Source organism: Oncorhynchus tshawytscha, linkage group LG03 (assembly GCF_018296145.1).
Source record: "Oncorhynchus tshawytscha isolate Ot180627B linkage group LG03, Otsh_v2.0, whole genome shotgun sequence".
Taxonomy (NCBI): Eukaryota; Metazoa; Chordata; class Actinopteri; order Salmoniformes; family Salmonidae; genus Oncorhynchus; species Oncorhynchus tshawytscha.
In genome coordinates this window covers 14096496-14119267 of record NC_056431.1, presented here as the reverse complement: position 1 = coordinate 14119267, position 22772 = coordinate 14096496, and the positions used below count along the sequence as shown (strand labels likewise).

The window sequence follows — 22772 nt, the reverse complement described above, 5'->3', positions numbered from 1 at the left end:
CATTCTATCATGGGATCTGTAACGCTACAGCTTTACAGACTGAATAGATCCCAGAAAGATAGTAGAGTTAACACACAGATACAAATTCAGAAGACTTTATTTATTTTCAAACATTAAGGCAAAACGGTCTGATATTTGTAATTTATTTCACCTTTATTTAACCAGGTAGGCAAGTTGAGAACAAGTTCTCATTTACAATTGCGACCTGGCGAATAAAGTAATTAAGTATACAAAAAAAATACAAGTACATTCCAGTCAAAAATCATCCCTGAAAAAAAGAAACAAGGAACCTCTGTGACGTGACTTCATCTTCCAGTTGTGAGTGTAGTTGAGACATTTGGCAGCAGAATCAGTGTGTCACTGGCACAGAATTCAAACCTTGAAATTAGAGCATATGCACTAGATGTCTTCTATAGATCTCTATGGTCATTGGCTCTGCTGTTCGGACTGCCGTTGGGACACCAGCTTCCACAGGTGTTTGCTAACAACAGACGGCCTCTTGTAGATCATCCTGCGGTCCCCTCCTTTAACATGGATCTGGTTGGCCGAGGGGTAAGTCTGCTCCAGTAACGTCTTCTGAAGCTGGGCCACCACCTGATGTGGAAGCACATACAGTCAGTCAATGTTCATTTGAGTTAGAGTTTGAGGGCCCTGTGAGAAACAGTCAATATGCATCATCCCAATTCCATCCATCCCCTTTCTCCCCGAAGTGTGCACTGTGCAGTAGTGCAGTCCCCCTGAACTAGTGCAAGCGTTGGCTAAGACGGCAGCAATGAGTGGAGCATCACCTCGAGCTCCTACAAAACATTGCAGGTTTCTACTATTTCTAGTGATTTTCTAAAATGTTCTTACTCAGTTTATTTTGTGCATCACTTCATACCCCCCCAGGTAGAACTATTGGAATATGAATCTCTGGGTAGTCACCGTCCACCCAACCTTCACGAATTCCCAGACATAGCGAAACAATGGTCTAGATTCTTTGGTGAGGCGCCGGGTTGCCTTGGGAGTCCTATCGGATAGCAGGAAATAAAGCCACCGATGGAGAGGCAGATGTGGGGGAGGGTCTTAATGACATTGAGACGCTGGGTGACCCATCCTCCATTACCAAGCATACTACTCTCCAATGCTCAATCATTAGTGAATAAACTCAGAGCGAGGATCTCCTTTCAGAGGGAGTATGATTCTGCAACATACTCTGTTATTCTGAGACCTGGAGTTCCTCCGGCATCTAAACAGATTATATACAACCAGCGCGTTTGACAGTTCATCGAGCGGATAGGAAGAGGGCTCTCTCTGGCAAGAACAAAGACAGAGGGCTCTGTTTTATGACCAATAACAAGTAGTGTGACAGGGAACACTTACCGAAACTTGCAAGCTTGACTCACGACTTGGAATACTTGGTCATCAAATGTCACTCTTTTTACCATCCAAGAGAGTTTTCAGGGATTAGAGCTACTTATGTGTACATCCTGCCCTGAACTGACACCAAAAAATCTCTCAAAGATCTTCATTGGACCCTGAATAAACTGGAGACCAAGTACCCGGAGGCAGCGTTCATTGTCGTGGAGAACCGTGCTCCCGAATTACTATCAAGACATTGACTGTCCAACTAGCGTAGATTCTACGCTGTACCATTGCTACACACCTTTTCGACACAGTTATAAGGCCATCCCCTACCCCCCTTTCGGGTAAATCTGACCATGACTCCATTTTGCTCTTCCCCACCTACAAACAAAGACTCAAGAGGAATGTTCCGGTGATCAGGTCTGTACAAGACTGGTCTGACCAATCATAATCCATGCTTCAAGACTGTTGTGATCACGTGGACTGGAATATGTTCCGTTGCTGTTCAACTCAGCCTTCAATTCCATAGCACCCTCTGAGCTCACAGCCCTGGGGCTTAACTCCTCCCTATGCAACTGGGTCCTGGACTTCCTGACAGGCCGCCCCAAGGTGGTGAATTTATGCAACATTACATCCTCCACACTGATCGTCATCACGAGGGTGCGTCTTAGTCCCCTCCTGTATTCCCTGTACACCCACGACTGTGTGACCCTCACACAGTTCCAACTCCATCATCAAGTTTGCTGATGACACGACAGTAGTAGGACTGATTACCAAAAAAGACGAGATGGCCTACAGGGAGGATGTAGGCACTCTGACGGTGTGGTGCCAGGTAAACAACCCCTCCCCCATGTCAGCAAAACAAAAGAGGTGATTGTGGACTTCAGGAGGAACCAAGCTGGGCACGCCCACATTCTCATCAACGGTCCCGCTGTGGAGATAGCCAAAAACGTCAAGAGCTCTGAGGAGTTGAAATGGTCAAACCACACAGACACCGTGGTGAAGAAGGCACGACTCTTTAACCTCAGGAGGCTGAAGAAATTTGGTCTGTCCCCGAGGACCCTCAGTGTTCTACAGGAACAAAATCGAGAGCATACTGTTGGTCAGCATCCCAGCCTGGTACAGAAACTACACCACCGCTGACCTCAAGGCACTACAGAGGTTGGTTTGCTAAGCCGAGCGCTCCATTGGAAGTACATGGCCTGCAAAGTGTCGCAGGAAGGCCAAGAAGATCATCAGGAACCTCAGCCACCCGAACCACGACTCAGATACAGGCAGTAAAGGAGCTTCATGGCCTAAACTAACAGACTGGCCAATAGCTTCTAGCCCCAGACCATCAGGCGGCTGAATAGCCACCACTAGTCAGCTACCTGCTACCTTGAAAGTTCTAGGATTTTTTCAACCCTACCCATGAGTGCACACTTCAGGGTGAAGATTGAAAAATGTAATTGGGCTAGCCACTAGACAGACTAATGGAGGGAGGAAGGTTGTACACTACTCACTTGGTTTAGAGGAGCAGGAATTTGCTCATCGAAAGAATCCCCAATAATCACACTCACAGAAGTCCTACTGGAGAGGGGTTTGAATTTGGAGATTTCCCTGAAAAATAATCAAAACATTACATACAAAATCTCAAAACAAGTTTGCTTTAACACTTGCGTTATCTACTGTAGAGCATATCCAAAATGATTGTGTGATGACAGCTTGATATTACATTCACATGTACTGTATGTTGGTCTCACCTGACTTGAGAGGCACTTTCATTCAGGAAAAAATGTTCATCTACAGCACTGCTCTGGTGGGCGGGGTTACTGAGGAGGTACTTCTGAGAACACAAAGACATATGATAACATTGGACCATGGCCTGAAAGTAAGTGTGTGCGCATTATAACCTTCACCTGTCTCTCTCCAAATCTTTCTCTTTTCCTACAATTTAAGCAAAATGACTCACTTGATGTCCTTAACTCCTTGGTAACTGAAATATTTCAAAAGCTGAAAAAGTCCATCTCTGTTGCTATCAAAAAGTGGGTCCTAGGATATAGAATCAAGACATTTTAACAAACCGTTCAGACTTTAACCTAGAGCAGTTATCAAGTCGCAGTTTATTTTCCTCCTCTTCTCCCCCTCTCTCTCTCCCTCTCCCCTCCTTCTGAGGAACGATCATTACTCCACCACTAGCTAGCTCCATCATGTGGCTATGTTAGAGATTGTTCTCCAACACAACTAGGTTGGACCATCACACCTGAACACCTCCTCCTGCCCAATAACAGAATAGGGAATTTCATTTGTGGTGTCAGCAGGTATATTGAGGCACATTACAATCACATTCAAACGCATGGTTTAAAAATAAGACATTGAGAACATACGAGCTGTTGACCTGACCCCAGATATGTTTCAGTCAGACTCACCTGTCTCTGTATGAGGTCTTCAGCGATGTTTCAGTCAGACTCACCTGTCTCTGTATGAGGTCTTCAGCGATGTTGTCCCCCATGATGGCGGGCTTTAGCAGCCCCAGAATGATAAGGATGCGGCTGATGCCTGTGGCAGCTGAGAATTGCATGGCTTGGAGGGATGGTACCCGCTGACTGTACCTACAGACACAGAACACAACAACATGTGACTGTAACTATAGAGACACAGAACACTACAACATGTGACTGTAACTATAGAGACACAGAACACAACATGTGACTGTAACTATAGAGACACAGAACACAACATGTGACTGTATCTATAGAGACACAGAACACAACATCTGACTGTACCTATAGAGACACAGAACACAACAACATGTAAATGTACCTATAGAGACAAATACACAACAAACACACACATACAGTACCTAGAGACAAACACACAATACACAATATCAGACTGTCAGGAATGAAAAGCTTAGCAACACCATTCCAACAACTACCTGACTCAGAGACATCATGCTTTTTACTTTTTTAGTGTGCACCAATGGCCAAATTCAATATATTTGAAAACCTAACTGCAAAACATTTCTTGATATACACTGAACAGAAATATAACATCTCCTGGTTTCAATGATGTTTCTGAATCAATATCTCTCTCTTCATCACTCAATACCTAGGTTTACCTCCACTGTATTCACATCCTACCATACCTTTGTCTGTACATTATACCTTGAAGCTATTTTATCGCCCCCATAAACCTCCTTTTACTCTCTGTTCCAGACGTTCTAGACGACCAATTCTTATTGCTTTTAGCCGTACCCTTATCCTACTCCTCCTCTGTTCCTCTGGCGATGTAGAGGTGAATCCAGGCCCTGCAGTGCCTAGCTCCACTCCTATTCCCCAGGCGCTCTCTTTTGATGACTTCTGTAACCGTAATAGCCTTGGTTTCATGCATGTTAACATTAGAAGCCTCCTCCCTAAGTTTGTTCTATTCACTGCTTTAGCACACTCTGCCAACCCGGATGTTCTAGCTGTGTCTGAATCCTGGCTGGAAGACCACCAAAAATTCTGAAATTTTAATCCCAAACTACAACATTTTCAGACAAGATAGAACTGCCAAAGGGGGCGGTGTTGCAATCTACTGCAAAGATAGCCTGCAGAGTTCTGTCCTACTATCCAGGTCTGTACCCAAACAATTTGAACTTCTACTTTTAAAAATCCACCTCTCTAAAAACAAGTCTCTCACCGTTGCCGCCTGCTATAGACCACCCTCTGCCCCCAGCTGTGCTCTGGACACCATATGTGAACTGATTGCCCCCCATCTATCTTCAGAGCTCGTGCTGCTAGGAGACCTAAACTGGAACATGCTTAACACCCCAGCCATCCTACAATCTAAGCTTGATGCCCTCAATCTCACACAAATTATCAATGAACCTACCAGGTACCTCCCCAAAGCCTTAAACACGGGCACCCTCATAGATATCATCCTAACCAACTTGCCCTCTAAATACACCTCTGCTGTCTTCAACCAAGATCTCAGCGATCACTGCCTCATTGCCTGTATCCGTAATGGGTCAGCGGTCAAACGACCTCCACTCATCACTGTCAAACACTCCCTGAAACACTTCAGCGAGCAGGCCTTTCTAATCGACCTGGCCGGGGTATCCTGGAAGGATATTGATCTCATCCCGTCAGTAGAGGATGCCTGGATATTTTTTTAAATGCCTTCCTAACCATCTTAAATAAGCATGCCCCATTCAAGAAATTTAGAACCAGGAACAGATATAGCCCTTGGTTGTCCCCAGACCTGACTGCCCTTAACCAACACAAAAACATCCTATGGCGTTCTGCATTAGCATTGAACAGCCCCCGTGATATGCAGCTGTTCAGGGAAGCTAGAAACCATTACACACAGGCAGTTAGAAGAGCCAAGGCTAGCTTTTTCAAGCAGAAATCTGCTTCCTGCAACACTAACTCAAAAAAGGTTCTGGGACACTGTAAAGTCAATGGAGAATAAGAACACCTCCTCCCAGCTACCCACTGCACTGAAGATAGGAAACACTGTCACCACTGATAAATCCACCATAATTGAGAATTTCAAGAAGCTTTTTTCTACGGCTGGCCATGCTTTCCACCTGGCTACTCCTACCTCGGTCAACAGCACTGCACCCCCCACAGCAACTCGCCCAAGCCTTCCCCATTTCTCCTTCTCCCAAATCCGTTCAGCTGATGTTCTGAAAGAGCTGCAAAATCGGGACCCCTACAAATCAGCCAGGCTAGACAATCTGGACCCTTTCTTTCTAAAATTATCTGCCGAAATTGTTGCCACCCCTATTACTAGCCTGTTCAACCTCTCTTTCATGTCGTCTGAGATTCCCAAAGATTGGAAAGCAGCTGCGGTCATCCCCCTCTTCAAAGGGGGGGGGCACTCTTGACCCAAACTGCTACAGACCTATATCTATCCTACCATGCCTTTCTAAGGTCTTCGAAAGCCAAGTCAACAAACAGATTACTGAACATTTCGAATTTCACCGTACCTTCTCTGCTATGCAATCTGGTTTCAGAGCTGGTCATGGGTGCACCTCAGCCACGCTCAAGGTCCTAAACGATATCTTAACCGCCATCAATGTCACAAGGATCTGTACACAATTCCTGGAAGCTGAAAAAGTCCCTGTTCTTCTATTGCCTGCATAGCCACCCATTGAGCATGTTCGTGATGCTCTGGCTTCCTGTTCCCACCCAATATCCAGCAACTTTGCACAGCCATTGAAGAGGAGTGGGACAACATTCCACAGGCCATAATCAACAGCCTGATCAACTCTATGCGAAGGAGATGTTTTGCGCTGCATGAGACAAATGGTGGTCACACCAGATACTGACTGTTTTTTTGCCTTTTTTAAGGCATCTGTATTCCCAGTCATGTGAAATCCATAGACTAGGCCCTAATGAATTTATTTCAGTTGACTGATTTCCTTATATGAACTGTAACTCAGTGAAATTGTTGCATGTTGCGTTTATATTTTTGTTCAGTGTAATTGCATGACTCTTCCTTTAACAGACAATAATTTAAATGGATTTCCAATCCTGTTATGAAATGATCTCCAAATGAAATCTCAATACTGAAAAGAATGGAATATGATTAGAAAACAGCCCTAGGCTAGGCTGTGTTTCACTCTTCTTTAGGCTGTGTTTCACTCTTCTTTAGGCTGTGTTTCACTCTTCTTTAGGCTGTGTTTCACTCTTCTTTAGGCTGTGTTTCACTCTTCTTTAGGCTGTGTTTCACTCTTCTTTAGGCTGTGTTTCACTCTTCTTTAGGCTGTGTTTCACTCTTCTTTAGGCTGTGTTTCACTCTTCTTTAGGCTGTGTTTCACTCTTCTTTAGGCTGTTTCACTCTTCTTTAGGCTGTGTTTCACTCTTCTTTAGGCTGTGTTTCACTCTTCTTTAGGCTGTGTTTCACTCTTCTTTAGGCTGTGTTTCACTCTTCTTTAGGCTGTTTCACTCTTCTTTAGGCTGTGTTTCACTCTTCTTTAGGCTGTGTTTCACTCTTCTTTAGGCTGTGTTTCACTCTTCTTTAGGCTGTTTCACTCTTCTTTAGGCTGTGTTTCACTCTTCTTTAGGCTGTGTTTCACTCTTCTTTAGGCTGTGTTTCACTCTTCTTTAGGCTGTGTTTCACTCTTCTTTAGGCTGTGTTTCACTCTTCTTTAGGCTGTGTTTCACTCTTCTTTAGGCTGTGTTTCACTCTCTTTAGGCTGTTTCACTCTTCTTTAGGCTGTGTTTCACTCTTCTTTAGGCTGTGTTTCACTCTTCTTTAGGCTGTGTTTCACTCTTCTTTAGGCTGTTTCACTCTTCTTTAGGCTGTGTTTCACTCTTCTTTAGGCTGTGTTTCACTCTTCTTTAGGCTGTGTTTCACTCTTCTTTAGGCTGTGTTTCACTCTTCTTTAGGCTGTGTTTCACTCTTCTTTAGGCTGTGTTTCACTCTTCTTTAGGCTGTGTTTCACTCTTCTTTAGGCTGTGTTTCACTCTTCTTTAGGCTGTGTTTCACTCTTCTTTAGGCTGTGTTTCACTCTTCTTTAGGCTGTGTTTCACTCTTCTTTAGGCTGTGTTTCACTCTTCTTTAGGCTGTGTTTCACTCTTCTTTAGGCTGTGTTTCACTCTTCTTTAGGCTGGTTTCACTCTTCTTTAGGCTGCGTTTAACTCTTCTTTAGGCTGCGTTTAACTCTTCTTTAGGCTGCGTTTAACTCTTCTTTAGGCTGCGTTTAACTCTTCTTTAGGCTGTTTCACTCTTCTTTAGGCTCGTTTAACTCTTCTTTAGGCTGTGTTTCACTCTTCTTTAGGCTGTCTTCTTTAGGCTGCGTTTAACTCTTCTTTAGGCTGTTTCACTCTTCTTTAGGCTGCGTTTCACTCTTCTTTAGGCTGTTTCACTCTTCTTTAGGCTGTGTTTCACTCTTCTTTAGGCTGTGTTTCACTCTTCTTTAGGCTGTGTTTCACTCTTCTTTAGGCTGTGTTTCACTCTTCTTTAGGCTGTGTTTCACTCTTCTTTAGGCTGTGTTTCACTCTTCTTTAGGCTGTGTTTCACTCTTCTTTAGGCTGTGTTTCACTCTTCTTTAGGCTGTGTTTCACTCTTCTTTAGGCTGTGTTTCACTCTTCTTTAGGCTGTGTTTCACTCTTCTTTAGGCTGTGTTTCACTCTTCTTTAGGCTGTGTTTCACTCTTCTTTAGGCTGTGTTTCACTCTTCTTTAGGCTGTGTTTCACTCTTCTTTAGGCTGTGTTTCACTCTTCTTTAGGCTGTGTTTCACTCTTCTTTAGGCTGTGTTTCACTCTTCTTTAGGCTGTGTTTCTCTTTTCTTTAGGCTGTGTTTCACTCTTCTTTAGGCTGTGTTTCACTCTTCTTTAGGCTGTGTTTCACTCTTCTTTAGGCTGTGTTTCACTCTTCTTTAGGCTGTGTTTCACTCTTCTTTAGGCTGTGTTTCACTCTTCTTTAGGCCAGCAGCAATAAGCCCTCTAAACTGAGAGATTGCAGGGGAGAGATGAGGCTAGCAGAGTCTTCGACCTTAGTTTCACCTACAACATCATAGCGATGTGTTTATTCTGAACAATCTTGGTTACAGCAGTGTTACATACAGACAATGTCGCATCGGTTTAAAAACAGACCTATTGGGAATATTCATTATAAATATTATATGAATAAATATGTATTTTCAGCCAAAATGCCAAACTTTCTCTAACAGATGTTTTGACAGGAGAGAATGAGAGAGATTTTTTGGGACAAATGAGGAAAGCAGCGCAGGGATTTTGTAACTCAGGAGGGCCAATCGGTCTCGGTTCACTGGTGCTTCGAATTGGCTGGTCTCAGCCTGCAGAGCCCAATCAATAGTGAGGTCCGCCTCACAGCTGCCCCCCTCTGCCACCCCTAGTCTGCAGCCCACCCACCCACAGCCCTGAGCCCTTGCCCTCAGTGCAGCCCCAGCCCTAGCTCTCAGCCTACCCACCCCACAGCTCTGAACCTCACAGCTATCCCCACAGCCCTCACCCAACTGCTAGGCCCACAGCCTCCAGCCAGGCCTCAGCCTCAGCCCACCCCACAGTGCTAGTCAGACCCACAGCCTCCAGCCAAGCCTCAGCCCACCCCACAGTCCTAGTCAGACCCACAGCCTCCAGCCAGGCCTCAGCCCACCCCACAGTCCTAGTCAGACCCACAGCCTCCAGCCAGGCCTCAGCCCACCCCACAGTCCTAGTCAGACCCACAGCCTCCAGCCAGGCCTCAGCCCACCCCACAGTCCTAGTCAGACCCACAGCCTCCAGTCAGGCCTCAGCCCACCCCACAGTCCTAGTCAGACCCACAGCCTCCAGCCAGGCCTCAGCCCACCCCACAGTCCTAGTCAGACCCACAGCCTCCAGCCAGGCCTCAGCCCACCCCACAGTCCTAGTCAGACCCACAGCCTCCAGCCAGGCCTCAGCCCACCCCACAGTCCTAGTCAGACCCACAGCCTCCAGTCAGGCCCCAACCTAGAGTTCACACCCCCCGACCCATGGTGCTCACCCCACAGCCTTCACCTCTAATCGACATTGGCTTATTTCCCACGTGTTGAGATATTAAACTTTGTCAAAGGATGTAAATCCTTAAAAGGCTGTAACCTGATGTCTAGACGAGGCTGTAACCTGATGTCTAGACGAGGCTGTAACCTGATGTCTAGACGAGGCTGTAACCTGATGTCTAGACGAGGCTGTAACCTGATGTCTAGACGAGGCTGTAACCTGATGTCTAGACGAGGCTGTAACCTGATGTCTAGACGAGGCTGTAACCTGATGTCTAGACTAGACGAGGCTGTAACCTGATTAGTGCTCAGGTATTTCGAGATACAAATGCTAACAGTCTTCCAGTCTTAAACTTCAGCTACAATGCACGTGCAGTCAATGAGACGTTCTACCTGCTACACAGCAACCAACCAAAATGGCTGATGGCAACGCCGGACCCCTAATGGCTGCATGGTAGCAGGGCCGGTAGGAAGAAGTCACAAATAGACAAAAGTTTAATGGTGGCAGCAGACAGGAAAATAGTTGCTGCTACCTTTCCCAATTTCAGCCTTTCACAGACCATTTTTTTTCTTCAAATCAGACATTCTATCATCTTCCTTGCCACTATTTCACCCCTGAAGTCATTCTCGCCCCACAATTTAGAAGGGACTCTTATAACCTGGCTTTTTAGGGACTTCTCTGTCTCCACACATTTCCACCTGTCACCTTTTCATCTCCATAAAAACTCTGCCCCTGTTTGAATCTGGTCAAATCATTGCTGTCTGTCTGTGGCATTATTTCAAGGATTCTCCAGCCACCTGTCCTGTCCCTTCCTATTCCCTCCTCTTTTTCTCCATTTGTAATTCTGCCCGGGAGGGAGGATTATGCGAGGGAAGGCATGCGTGTCAAAGGGAAATTTAGCGGGTAAAGACAGCCCAGATTGGCGGGATGAATTAAGGCGATAAGAGGGGAGAGGGAGTGGAGGAACCATAGAGCAAAACACCTCAGCCATGTTGGTCATTTCAGAGGGCTCTTCTTTCCCCTTCCTCCTCAGGAGCGGCAAGGCAATATCTAAATGAATAACCTGATGAAATGAGTTTGTGCGGCGGACTTTCTGCTGTTTGACTTTCCCATCTGGATTAGTGCAGGCTGAATAGACGCTCTGTTACTTTTGTTACAACTGTCGCAATTCACTGTCGGAATTTGGCCCCCCCGACAAGATAAGAGGGCCCTGCCTCATTAGCATGTCATTCCATATGCAGGGCCTCCATTACCTGAGAGGGAGCTCACGGACAAAACAGACTATTACACCAGTAGAACATGTTCTATTACATGACTAGGAGAGAACACAGAACATGGACTATTATATTAGAACACAGAAAAAGGGACTGTTAAGTAGGTTAGAACCCAGAACATGGACTATTACACGAATAACAGAGAACATAGAACCCAGAACATGGACTATTACACGAGTAGCAGAGAACAAAGAACCCAGTTCATGGACTATTACACAAGTAGCAGAGAACATAGAACCCAGAACATGGACTATTACACGAGTAGCAGAGAACATAGAACCCAGAACAAGGACTATTACACGAGTAGCAGAGAACATAGAACCCAGAACATGGATTATTACACGAGTAGCAGAGAACAAAGAACCCAGTTCATGGACTATTACACAAGTAGCAGAGAACATAGAACCCAGAACATGGACTATTACACGAGTAGCAGAGAACATAGAACCCAGAACATGGACTATTACACGAGTAGCAGAGAACAAAGAACCCAGTTCATGGACTATTACACAAGTAGCAGAGAACATAGAACCCAGAACATGGACTATTACACGAGTAGCAGAGAACATAGAACCCAGAACATGGACTATTACACGAGTAGCAGAGAACATAGATCCCAGAACAAGGACTATTACACAAGTTGCAGAGAACATAGAACCCAGAACATGGACTATTACACGAGTAGCAGAGAACATAGAACCCAGAACATGGACTATTACACGAGTAGCAGAGAACATAGATCCCAGAACAAGGACTATTACACGAGTAGCAGAGAACATAGAACCCAGAACATGGACTATTACATGAGTAGCAGAGAACATAGAACCCAGAACATGGATTATTACACGAGTAGCAGAGAACATAGAACCCAGAACATGGATTATTACACGAGTAGCAGAGAACAAAGAACCCAGTTCATGGACTATTACACAAGTAGCAGAGAACATAGAACATGGACTATTACACGAGTAGTAGAGAACATAGAACATGGATTATTAAGCAGGTTGGCATTTTATTGTCATGAATCTTGCCCTGGAGGCAACTCTGCAGAGTGGTCACTAGCTGGCACAGCCACAAATTCATACATTCTTATTTTAAACATAACCCTAACCACACTGTTAAGCATAATGTCTAACCCTGATCTTAAATTACATCCAAAAAGCACATTGTGGTTTTCAGATATTTTTACGATATGGCCAATTTTAACTTTGCAGCTGGCCCATCTAGTGGAAATGGGTCAGTTCTGCCTCCTGGGCAAGATTCATGAAAATAAACATCAACCTGCAACTACATGAGTAGGAGAGAAAACGGAACAAGGACTATTACAGGAGAGAAAGAAAACAGAACAAGGACTAACACAGGAGAGAAAACAGAAGAGAAAACAGAACAAGGACTGATACAGGAGAGAAAACAGAAGAGAAAACAGAACAATGACTGATACAGGAGAGAAAACAGAAGAGAAAACAGAACAAGGACTGATACAGGAGAGAAAACAGAAGAGAAAACAGAACAAGGACTATTACAGGAGAGAAAGAAAACGGAACAAGGACTATTACAGGAGAGAAAGAAAACGGAACAAGGACTATTACAGGAAAGAAAACAGAACAAGGACTATTACAGGAAAGAAAACAGAACAAGGACTATTAAAGGAGAGAAAACAGAAGAGAAAACGGAACAAGGACTATTACAGGAGAGAAAGAAAACAGAACAAGGACTAACACAGGAGAGAAAACAGAAGAGAAAACAGAACAAGGACTGATACAGGAGAGAAAACAGAAGAGAAAACAGAACAAGGACTATTACAGGAGAGAAAGAAAACGGAACAAGGACTATTACAGGAGAGAAAGAAAACGGAACAAGGACTATTACAGGAAAGAAAACAGAACAAGGACTATTACAGGAAAGAAAACAGAACAAGGACTATTAAAGGAGAGAAAACAGAAGAGAAAACAGAACAATGACTATTACAGGAGAGAAAGAAGACTGAACAAGGACTATTACAGGAGAGAAAGAAAACAGAACAAGGACTATTACAGGAGAGAAAGAAGACTGAACAAGGACTATTACAGGAGAGAAAACAGAAGAGAAAACAGAACAAGGACTATTACAGGAGAGAAAGAAGACTGAACAAGGACTATTACAGGAGAGAAAACAGAACAAGGACTATTACAGGAGAGAAAGAAGACTGAACAAGGACTATTACAGGAGAGAAAAACAGAAGAGAAAACAGAACAAGGACTATTACAGGAGAGAAAGAAAACAGAACAAGGACTATTACAGGAGAGAAAGAAAACAGAACAAGGACTATTACAGGAGAGAAAGAAAACAGAACAATGACTATTACAGGAGAGAAAGGAAACAGAACAAGGACTATTACAGTAGAGAAAACAAAGAAAACAGACCAAGGACTATTACGGGAGAGAAAGGAAACAGAACAAGGACTATTACAGGAGGGAAAGAAGACAGAACAAGGACTATTACAGGAGAGAAAACAGAAGAGAAAACGGAACAAGGACTATTACAGGAGAGAAAGAAAACAGAACAAGGACTATTACAGGAGAGAAAGAAAACAGAACAAGGACTATTACAGGAGAGAAAGGAAACAGAACAAGGACTATTACAGGAGAGAAAGGAAACAGAACAAGGACTATTACAGGAGAGAAAGGAAACAGAACAAGGACTATTACATGAGAGAAAGGAAACAGAGCAAGGACTATTACAGGAGTAAATATGGACTATTGCAGGTGTATAAAACAGAGATTCATTACACAAGTGTCAAAAAGAAATAGTACAACATAAAACTACAAGTGATTAATGGGGAGATTCCTGTGACACGCAGTGACACCAAACAGAAGTTAGAACTATTCTCATTGCTACCTTGTAGTGTTACTTGGAAATACATCTAATACAGGACTCCAGTCACATTCAAGCTGCGAACATTTGTAAATCAAAGTGCCATTCCTCCTGAGATTAACAACTACTGAAACTAGAGACATTAATGAATGCATGCAGACATTAAACCAACAGAGCAATTCCCCACTTGGCCACAGTGTGGCAGTGTTGTACTGCCCAGAACAACCAGCGCCAGCAGCGGTTCCTTCCTCCCTGAGTCAATACTATAGATTCTAGTGAAGGAAATACATGGAGGCCCGAGACAGCCGTGCTTCATTAGTGGAACGGAGCAACAATAGTTATGCTTACAGCGGTGCCAATTACAATTAATTGGGGTTCCTGACTCTCCTGCTCGTCTCTGGGGAGCTGTGCTGTTCTAACAGTTAGCAGAGGCTGAGAGGCAGAAAGAAACATAGAAAACGTTTCAATGGAGTCATGGCTATTCTCTGTCGCAGAGTAACACACACTCACTCCCTCTCTCTCTCTCGCGCACACACACACACTTGAAAGATTCACACTCGCAGTCAGGGTTTTTCAATTATCGTCAATCGATATCCTAACAGAGTACGTCATATTTCCTGGTGTTACTGTCCACTCCACCAAGTCTCGTCTTCTCCAAAAGCCCATTGGTGAAGCGGGTAATCTGGGCCCTGAGTGCCCCATGACAGGGGTTGGGAGGTTTGGAGCCTGGCCTGCAGAGTGGCTGGACTGCTGTCTGTCTGTCATCTCTGCCTCCCTTCGTCTTCTACCGGTCTGGCTAGGGGGGGTGTCAGAAAAACATGAACAGGAACACACACCCTGTGTATCCTCAGTGTGCCCAGGGCCGTCTGAGACCATGTGTATCCTCAGTGTGCCCAGGGCCGTCTGAGACCGTCTGTATCCTCAGTGTGCCCAGGGCCGTCTGAGACAGTCTGTATCCTCAGTGTCCCAAGGGCCGTCTGAGACCGTCTGTATCCTCAGTGTGCCCAGGGCCGTCTGAGACCATGGTATCCTCAGTGTGCACAGGGCCGTCTGAGACCGTCTGTATCCTCAGTGTGCCCAGGGCCGTCTGAGACCGTCTGTATCCTCAGTGTGCCCAGGGCCGTCTGAGAGTCTGTGTGCCCAGGGCCGTCTGAGACAGTCTGTATCCTCAATGTCCCCAGGGCCGTCTGAGACAGTCTGTATCCTCAGTGTGCCCAGGGTACTAATGAGGGATCAGATGATGAATGGGGCCCCAGCTGGGCCATGCCGCCCCCAGCTGGGCCATGCCCACCGCCCCCAGCTGGGCCATGCCCACCACCCCAGCTGGACCATGCCCATCACCCCCAGCTGGACCATGCCCATCACCCCCAGCTGGGCCATGCCCATCACCCCCAGCTGGGCCATGCCCATCACCCCCAGCTGGGCCATGCCCATCACCCCCAGCTGGGCCATGCCCATCACCCCCAGCTGGACCATGCCCATCACCCCCAGCTGGTACAGTAGCTCATGTCTGCCTGCTGAGACAGCCAGTCAGGTGGGGCTTCTATCACCTCCACCACACCATCAAACACATTGCTTTGACCCTCTGGTTCTGCTCATTTAAAATGTCCCTGCAGGTTAACCAACCATTAACCCTTTAAAGTAAACCCCTTCTTAGGACACTAAGCCATCTTCCTCTCACCTTTAACCAGCATTGTCCTTTTCTTCTACTTGATATTATGAAGAGGGCAGATGTTGCTCATACTAACATGAAAACAACTGTCCTGAATATCTGAAATACAGAAAATAAGCAACATCATGAATGCAATTAGCCCATTTCTAAATAGTTAAAGCCCAGTGTTTCATGATGCAAAGGATTCAGTTTGAGTAAACACATCTGAAAAGAGTAAAATGGTGTTTTGACAATCACGCAACGCTCATTAAACAAACAATAAGGACAAGCTCATTAAAATAGAATACTTCCCCCTGCTTTGGATTATATTAAATAGGAGTCAATATTTTCCAGAGACAAATTCATTCGGTAATACACCAACTCTAATACACAGACATGAACACCGGCTCTCACATACGTTATGAGGGTGCAATTATAAACTCTGGTATCTACGGTTCCCTATCTCCTTCCTATATAAAACACCAAACACTGACTGTTACAGTAGATATTAGGAATCTGGCCTTCATGACAATGTGTTGTATTTACATGTAGGCCATTGTCTACTGTAGACTTTAGGGAGGGTGTAGGGCTGACTGACTGCAGATCTTATGTGATTCTGCTAAATACTATACTATCAGAAAACCCCCACGCAATCTATATATCATCAAGTGGGAATGCAAAGACACTGTACATATAAAATTGGGTGAACTTCACAAGACCCATTTTCAGGGCAAAGAAAACAAACTGATTGTATGCGTTTCATTCTGTAGGGATGCAACTAAAACCACGTCCCTGAATGAATGGAATCTGTATGGCTAGACAGAGGGGCTTCCACTAACTCCTGCCGTTCTGACTTTATTTCTCATCAGGAAGTATTATCTCTGGCTCCTAGCGTCAGAGGAGAAATACCAATCGGAAAGATATAGCCTGGGATCCAAACTGAGACAATGGTGAAATAGAGCATATCAGTTTGGATTCAAGGCTAGCGAACTCTAGCCTCCATCTCACTCTACTTTCCAAGTCCATATAAAATAATACATAAATAAGGAGAAGTTCTCAGGAGACGGTGCCGATTCATTTTGTCTGATAAAACAGCAGTAATTTGGGAGAGAGCCGTGGTTAATGAGAAGGACTTTGATGAGTAAATCCTGGAGCCCAGGCAGAGAGGAGCCTCGCTGATACCGTCTCCTCTCTACACTACAGCACTCCTCAGGTACCATCACGCCGAATGTGGAACGTTGTATGAATGTTGAGTTGTATCAGACGTTGTTGTACTTGTATTATGTTCTGAAGAATGTAAATACACACACACACTCCGGTGGCTCTGGATAGAACTACAAAAATGGTTTCAGTAATCTTGATATTACATTTTCATATTTCTTGTTTTCTATCTAAATCAGAGAGTAATAATATAAGTCTACTTCATGCAGCAATCCTTTCCTCAGTTGATTTCTAAGTTGCAGAGTAATTGGATCTCCAGCCAGTACACTGTAGTCTGCTAGGCAGCAGGGAAATGACATGAATGCCTATTAATCAGAGGATAATTGGAAACATATCTCTGATAAATGACACGGCTCCACTTACAGTCACGTACAAATTAGGCCATTTTCAACGACTCATTTCTTATCTCACTAAAGAAATGAAATGTTACATAACCCCACAGAGCAAATGGGATGCTGGTGGAGGGAAATAACAGAGACAAAACTAGGGACGGAAAATCCCTGGAACTTTCCTACAATTCACGTTTTCCAGAAATCCCACCGTTTGGAGGATCCTCAGATATCCTGCATATTCGTTGCTTATTCCAGGAATCTTCCAAGTGCAATTTATGGAAAACTTCAACAAACTTTTTGGAAAAGTCAGAAGAATTTTGCATAACTAATGTGTTTTTTGCAAAGCATATGGAACGTGTTTGTTCATGAATAATAACTTTGAATACAATGTTGTTCAAAGATAAAAGGTATTACGCTTGGGGAGCGTGTAGCACTCACCCTCCAATTGATACAAAGAAAAGCAATATTGTAAATGCTAGGGTCAAACTAATTTCAGCTTACATCTTTTCACGTGTTTACCTGTATTGTTTTACAGCATATTACCATATTGTTATGTAAATCACTGCTATTTACTGATGACTATGAATAACTGACAGTTTCACTAATGTCCTGCCTGATTATCATAATATCCTTTTTTCCTATATGGGCATTTATGAACAATGAATATGAATAGGGTTATATGTCCATTATCCACAGCTTGACATGAATCATGCATAGGGAAACAAGAGACTTATTATTCAAATGTGTGTCATCTCTCCCCCACCCTAATTCTCCACTCTCATTTCTTCCTGATGAAAGAGAGTGGGATCTACTAATGAGTTCCTTTGGCCTCATATTAATCATGTTAATGCTGCTTCCTGTCCAACAGAGATAATCAACTACAGTGGATCCTATCCACTATCCATACAGCAAATATGGATGGAGTCTAGGGCTTGAGTAACACAGTAGTACTAACTCGCTCTGCTCCTCCTTTCTCCCGTCAGCTCCTCCGTTCCTCCTCGAGGTGACTTACCAGTACTTCTGCCACTGGTCCTCCTCAAAGATGTCCTCTGGAATGGGATCAATAAGGACGAGGTCTGACACCTGCCTGAGGACGGACGGACGGATGGACAGACAACACAATGAGAAAAAGAGAGGACACAGAAAGAGAAATAAAAAGTGGGCCTCCAGTGTCCGTTCTGACCCATCCCCTATACCCTTCCTGTCCTGTCCTATCTGTAATGAGTGTGAGAAGGATGTCTCTGCTCCGGTTGTCTGTCTGCTCTAGGCCCACTGGCAGACAGATGGATGGGCCCACACCCCATCACCACATCCAGGGAGGAATATATTTTGTTCTGCAGGTGTCATCCTCTCACCATCGCTTAATTTACTCTCTTAACTGCCGCACATCACGGCTGATGAAACACTAAATCTCTCACCTCGGCCGGGAGGCTGATCCCTCCCTGCTCGTGTTAATCACTAGGTTTCTCAGACATTGGTGTTTGTGGGGAGTGGGGGTAGAGAATGTATGATGTCCCTGGGTTTGATGCAGTGCTGAGTCTAGCTACAGATTGTGATGATACTTTAGAAGTACTGGAGTTACTGTAGTCAATCATGTGAGAGGGAATAGGACGGAACTCAAACAGGGATGAGAAAGTGAGAATGTCAAAAACTGTGCAAAGCTTTCCCATTCATTTGGGATGGAAGCATAAAGCTGAATCTACACAATCACTTTTGAGATATGAACATATCGACCAACTTTTGGAGTGAACCTATCACTCTAAGCGATCTCAATATATTTTGACTTGTGGCAAGTTAGGCAACAAGAAACGAGTTAGCCTATATTTTCCATTGAGATCCCATTGCTAGGTGGGCAGGGAGACTCACGCGTCATGGATATGGCTGTAGAACCTGGCGTTGAGCGTGCCCAGTTCAGACCCCACCAGGATGAGAGGCATGGGTAGACCAGCTAAACCGATGAGGCGGTGGAGGTTGTCCACCATTCTGTAGGGGGGGAAAGACATCAATCAATTCATCAAACGTATGTCTTTACATCAAAGCTGTCACAAAGGGCTTTTACAGTAAAGCACATCAACCCCTAAGTCGGCAGCTATACCATAATAACAGAAACACTGCAATTGAAACCCTTGAAATCAGCCAATGTAAAGTAGCCTAGTGGAAGAAGCCCCTGGCTACTTTGCCTTGTAAAGCAGGATAGATCCAGACAGAAAATCATCCAAAAGAAAAAGAGAGAGGGAGCATCATCATCAGGTGAAATGCAGCTCCCCACAGACAGCCATCTGTTGTGTTGGGTCTCTTACACTCATAAATCAACATTGGAGGGAAGAGGCTGGGATGAAGAGGTTTCACTGCAGCAGCAGGGAGCAGACAGGATTGCAGTCATCAAACCCTCAGCTTGCCAGCTTATTGAATTCTGGGTAATTGATTGCTTGTATCGGAAGACGGCGGCTGCCTGCCTGCTCTGCTGTTAGCCTGGGGCAGATCCCAAGGTAACAGAGACTGCTGACCTGACCGTCCACATACAACCACATCCATCCATCACTTAGATTTAATGCTCAACAACACGTTACTTTGTCAGCCAAAGAGATTAGGAGAGAGTCAAGGACAGGGCAGGCCATGGCAGGGAGATGGTGGGGCAGTGGACCCCGATGTCTCTGATTGGACAATCCATGAGGTGGCCCCACATGGCGCTTAGCCAAGGGGAATACAAAATCTGATAGGGAATGGTGTGTGTGCTTGTTGAGAATCAGGACTTTAGAATAACTTGCATCAAACACCTGTTACCGTGACTGTAGTAGTAGACTATTAAGTAACACTATTTTTTTTTGGTACTTTTTACACCTTTTTCTCCCCAATTTGGTGATATCCAATTGCCAGTTACAGTCTTATCTCATCGCTGCAACTCCTGTATGGACTTGGGAAGAGGCGAAGGTCGAGAGCCGTGCGTCGTCCGAAACACGACCCTGCCAAGCCGCACTGCTTCTTGACCCACTACCCGCTTAACCCGGTAGCCAGCCGCACCAATGTGTCGGAGGAAACACCGTACACCTAGGGAACCGTGCCAGCGAGCATGCACCCGGCCTGCCACAGGAGTCGCTACAGCGTGGTCGGACAAGGATATCCCGGCCGGCCAAACCCTCCCATAACCCGGACGATGCTGGGCCAATTGTGCGCCGCCCCATGGGTCTCCTGCTCGCGGCCGGCTGTGACACAGCCCGGTATAACCCGGATCTGTAATGACGCTTCTAGCACTGCCTTAGAGCGCTGCGCCACTCAGGCCTATTAGGTAACACTTTATATTAACAATTTACATTGCAGTATAACAAGCAGTTATACGTAATACTTTAAAATGACAGGATAGAGAAAACAAGATGCTTACCGTCCAGTGGTTGACATCCCCCAGACTTTCTCCGTCCCTGTACTTTCATTTTGCAGGACTCTTTTGCTGAACCCCAGTCCCACTCTGTCATAAGTGCACACCTGAGCGTGGGAAAATGGGAAAATCAATCAATCAAATTTATTTTTTCAATCCTTTTTCGTATCAGTAGTTGTCACAAAAACATTGCAAATATTGTCCTGGTTCCAATAATATCATACACAATCATCTTCTGGTCAGGGAATGTAGTCCATAAATTTGTTTGTACCAGAAAAAATAAAACCCTTCTAGAACTGTTGAATCATTAACAGTTGCCTGAAACGATGTGCTGTATTTCTCCTTACCTTGGTTAGCAGTGCAATGTTCTCTTGTACATGGAACCAGATGTCAGAGGACATACCAGTGGGGGCATCCAGTATGACTACACAGGAAACAGAGTAGTTAGGGCTTACATCTGAGAGGAGATGAGTTGTGTTGACATTTCTGGCAAACTAGCAGACTTACCAACTGGCTGTCCTTGTCCTTTGCACATCAGGTGCATCTTTTGACCTAAACCGATATCTATTATTTCACCATCTGAAAAAAAAAGATACATATTAATCAATGCTGATAATCTTAATCATAATGTAAGGGTTTTATTGGCCTTCTGTACACATTAAAGAATAAAGTTGAGGGAGGAAGGTGAATGTCATGTCTGCAGCAGGTTACCTTCTGGCAGTAACAGTTGGCCCTCTCTTTGCAATGATGCATAGTTCAGAAAGGGAGGGATGAGGATGATGAGGAGGAGACATTTTCCAACTGAGGTAACAGTCGACCAGCACCTGTTCGTTTTAGGCCCTTGTTGTGGTCGATATTGTTGTTGATGACTGGTCTCTCCTGAACCTGCAGTCTGTCTGTCAGTCTGTCATAGGAGAATAATAATCAACATGTTATATCAAAGTGTGGATAAGCTACCTAGCTAGCAGTTACAGATGTCAGAAAGCCATAGTTACATAACCATGTGTGTCAATCAAAATGCCTCTACAATGAGCCTTGGAATGGCTTTAACTAAAACATTGTGTCCACATGTAAGTTAAGTCATGTAGTCAGTGTAAAGTTAATGGAAGATCGTAATATCAGGGCTAGGTATAGCAATTACCTAGGCTACTAGCTATGCCTTGCGGTAGTACTTAGCTAGTTCAGTTTGATTCGAACATCTGAGAGGAGATGGTAGTGGTGTTGACATTTCTGTCTCGCTAGTAGATTAGCAGCCTATCGAAGCACAGTAGATAGCTACCTTTTTGTATGTCCTAGCATCTCCAGTGCCTTCTTGACCGTCTGTCCTTCTGCGCATTTTTGAGTGTCAAGTTTTAATAAAGTATTATATAAACTATCTATCGATCTACTAGCTGAAATCGGGACGTAAATGCACAGGATTGAATGAATGCACCGCCTTAACTAGAACTTCCTGGAAATGTACAGACGCCGAAATAGGACAATGCTTGTACCTCAGAGTCGACACTGCAGCAGAAATGAGTGTTCTGTGTTCACTTTCCATAGTGTCTTGCTGCTGCATTATGGGGATATGGTCATTCATGTGTTCCTATTGGACTAAACACAACCTAACTAAACTGCAAATGCATCCATCGCGTTTGTAGAGTCACAAGCTTGATAGGCATTATGTGCTAGTAAAGTATGTTCGATTTTTTTTTTTTTATATGACAAGCCTGATGGAAACAGAACATTTTCGGCAAACTTTCCAAATGTCGACAAAACAAATATCGCTAGACAAGGTGGGATCTTTTTGTGTCGGTAAAATGAATTATGCGAGAAATGTCAGTGGAAACGCTTTTATGTGCAAACATTGATATAATAGGCTAACAATCATATCGAAGTAAACATCTTGTGTGGTCCTTACACTACGACTCATCGGGAAAGCATGCAGTTTATTAGGCTACAGATTAAATCAATTATGATGAACGTCACAGGGCTTGATGCTCCTTTCCAATAAATATCCAGGGTCTTATTCTGGTGACATGATAATTGATGCTTGGCTGCCTGTTTGACAAATAAAAACAACGTAGCTCTTTTGTCCATAATAATAATGTCATCGTGTGTAGCCTACACCTGCGCTCTAGCCCAGTGTTTCCCAGACTAGGGTGGCACGGGGGTCCCAGTTTTCCTCTTGTCATGTCAGTCATTGCATACCTTATGCCGCGTTCATGTACTAGTCGGAACTAGGAAACTCTGGCATTTCTGACTAGCTAACTGGTTGTAGTTATACATGTG

General features: G+C 44.5%; 1 protein-coding gene across 1 annotated transcript; it reads right to left on the bottom strand.

Annotated features, from left to right (window-relative positions):
* Nucleotides 1-81: 81 nt before the first annotated feature.
* LOC112227559 lies at nucleotides 82-22002 on the bottom strand. Its single transcript, XM_024392363.2, has 11 exons — nucleotides 21781-22002; nucleotides 21213-21405; nucleotides 21009-21080; nucleotides 20849-20925; nucleotides 20508-20608; nucleotides 18995-19111; nucleotides 18141-18215; nucleotides 3797-3935; nucleotides 3087-3169; nucleotides 2847-2943; nucleotides 82-594 (listed from the first exon to the last, which is right to left on the bottom strand). Exons 1-11 carry the CDS (start codon nucleotides 21835-21837, stop codon nucleotides 427-429), a joined length of 1179 nt encoding a protein of 392 aa, XP_024248131.1. The 5' UTR covers nucleotides 21838-22002; the 3' UTR covers nucleotides 82-426.
* Between the last annotated feature and the right edge of the window lie 770 nt (nucleotides 22003-22772).

Coding starts and splice junctions, on each gene's coding strand:
- LOC112227559 (XM_024392363.2), bottom strand. CDS start 21,837: ATGCGCAGAAGGACAGACGGTCAAGAAGGCACTGGAGATGCTAGGACA. Junction 20,609..20,848: donor ACATTGCACTGCTAACCAAG/GTAAGGAGAAAT, acceptor TCCCACGCTCAG/GTGTGCACTTATGACAGAGT. Junction 595..2,846: donor TTCCTGCTCCTCTAAACCAA/GTGAGTAGTGTA, acceptor CTTCCACATCAG/GTGGTGGCCCAGCTTCAGAA.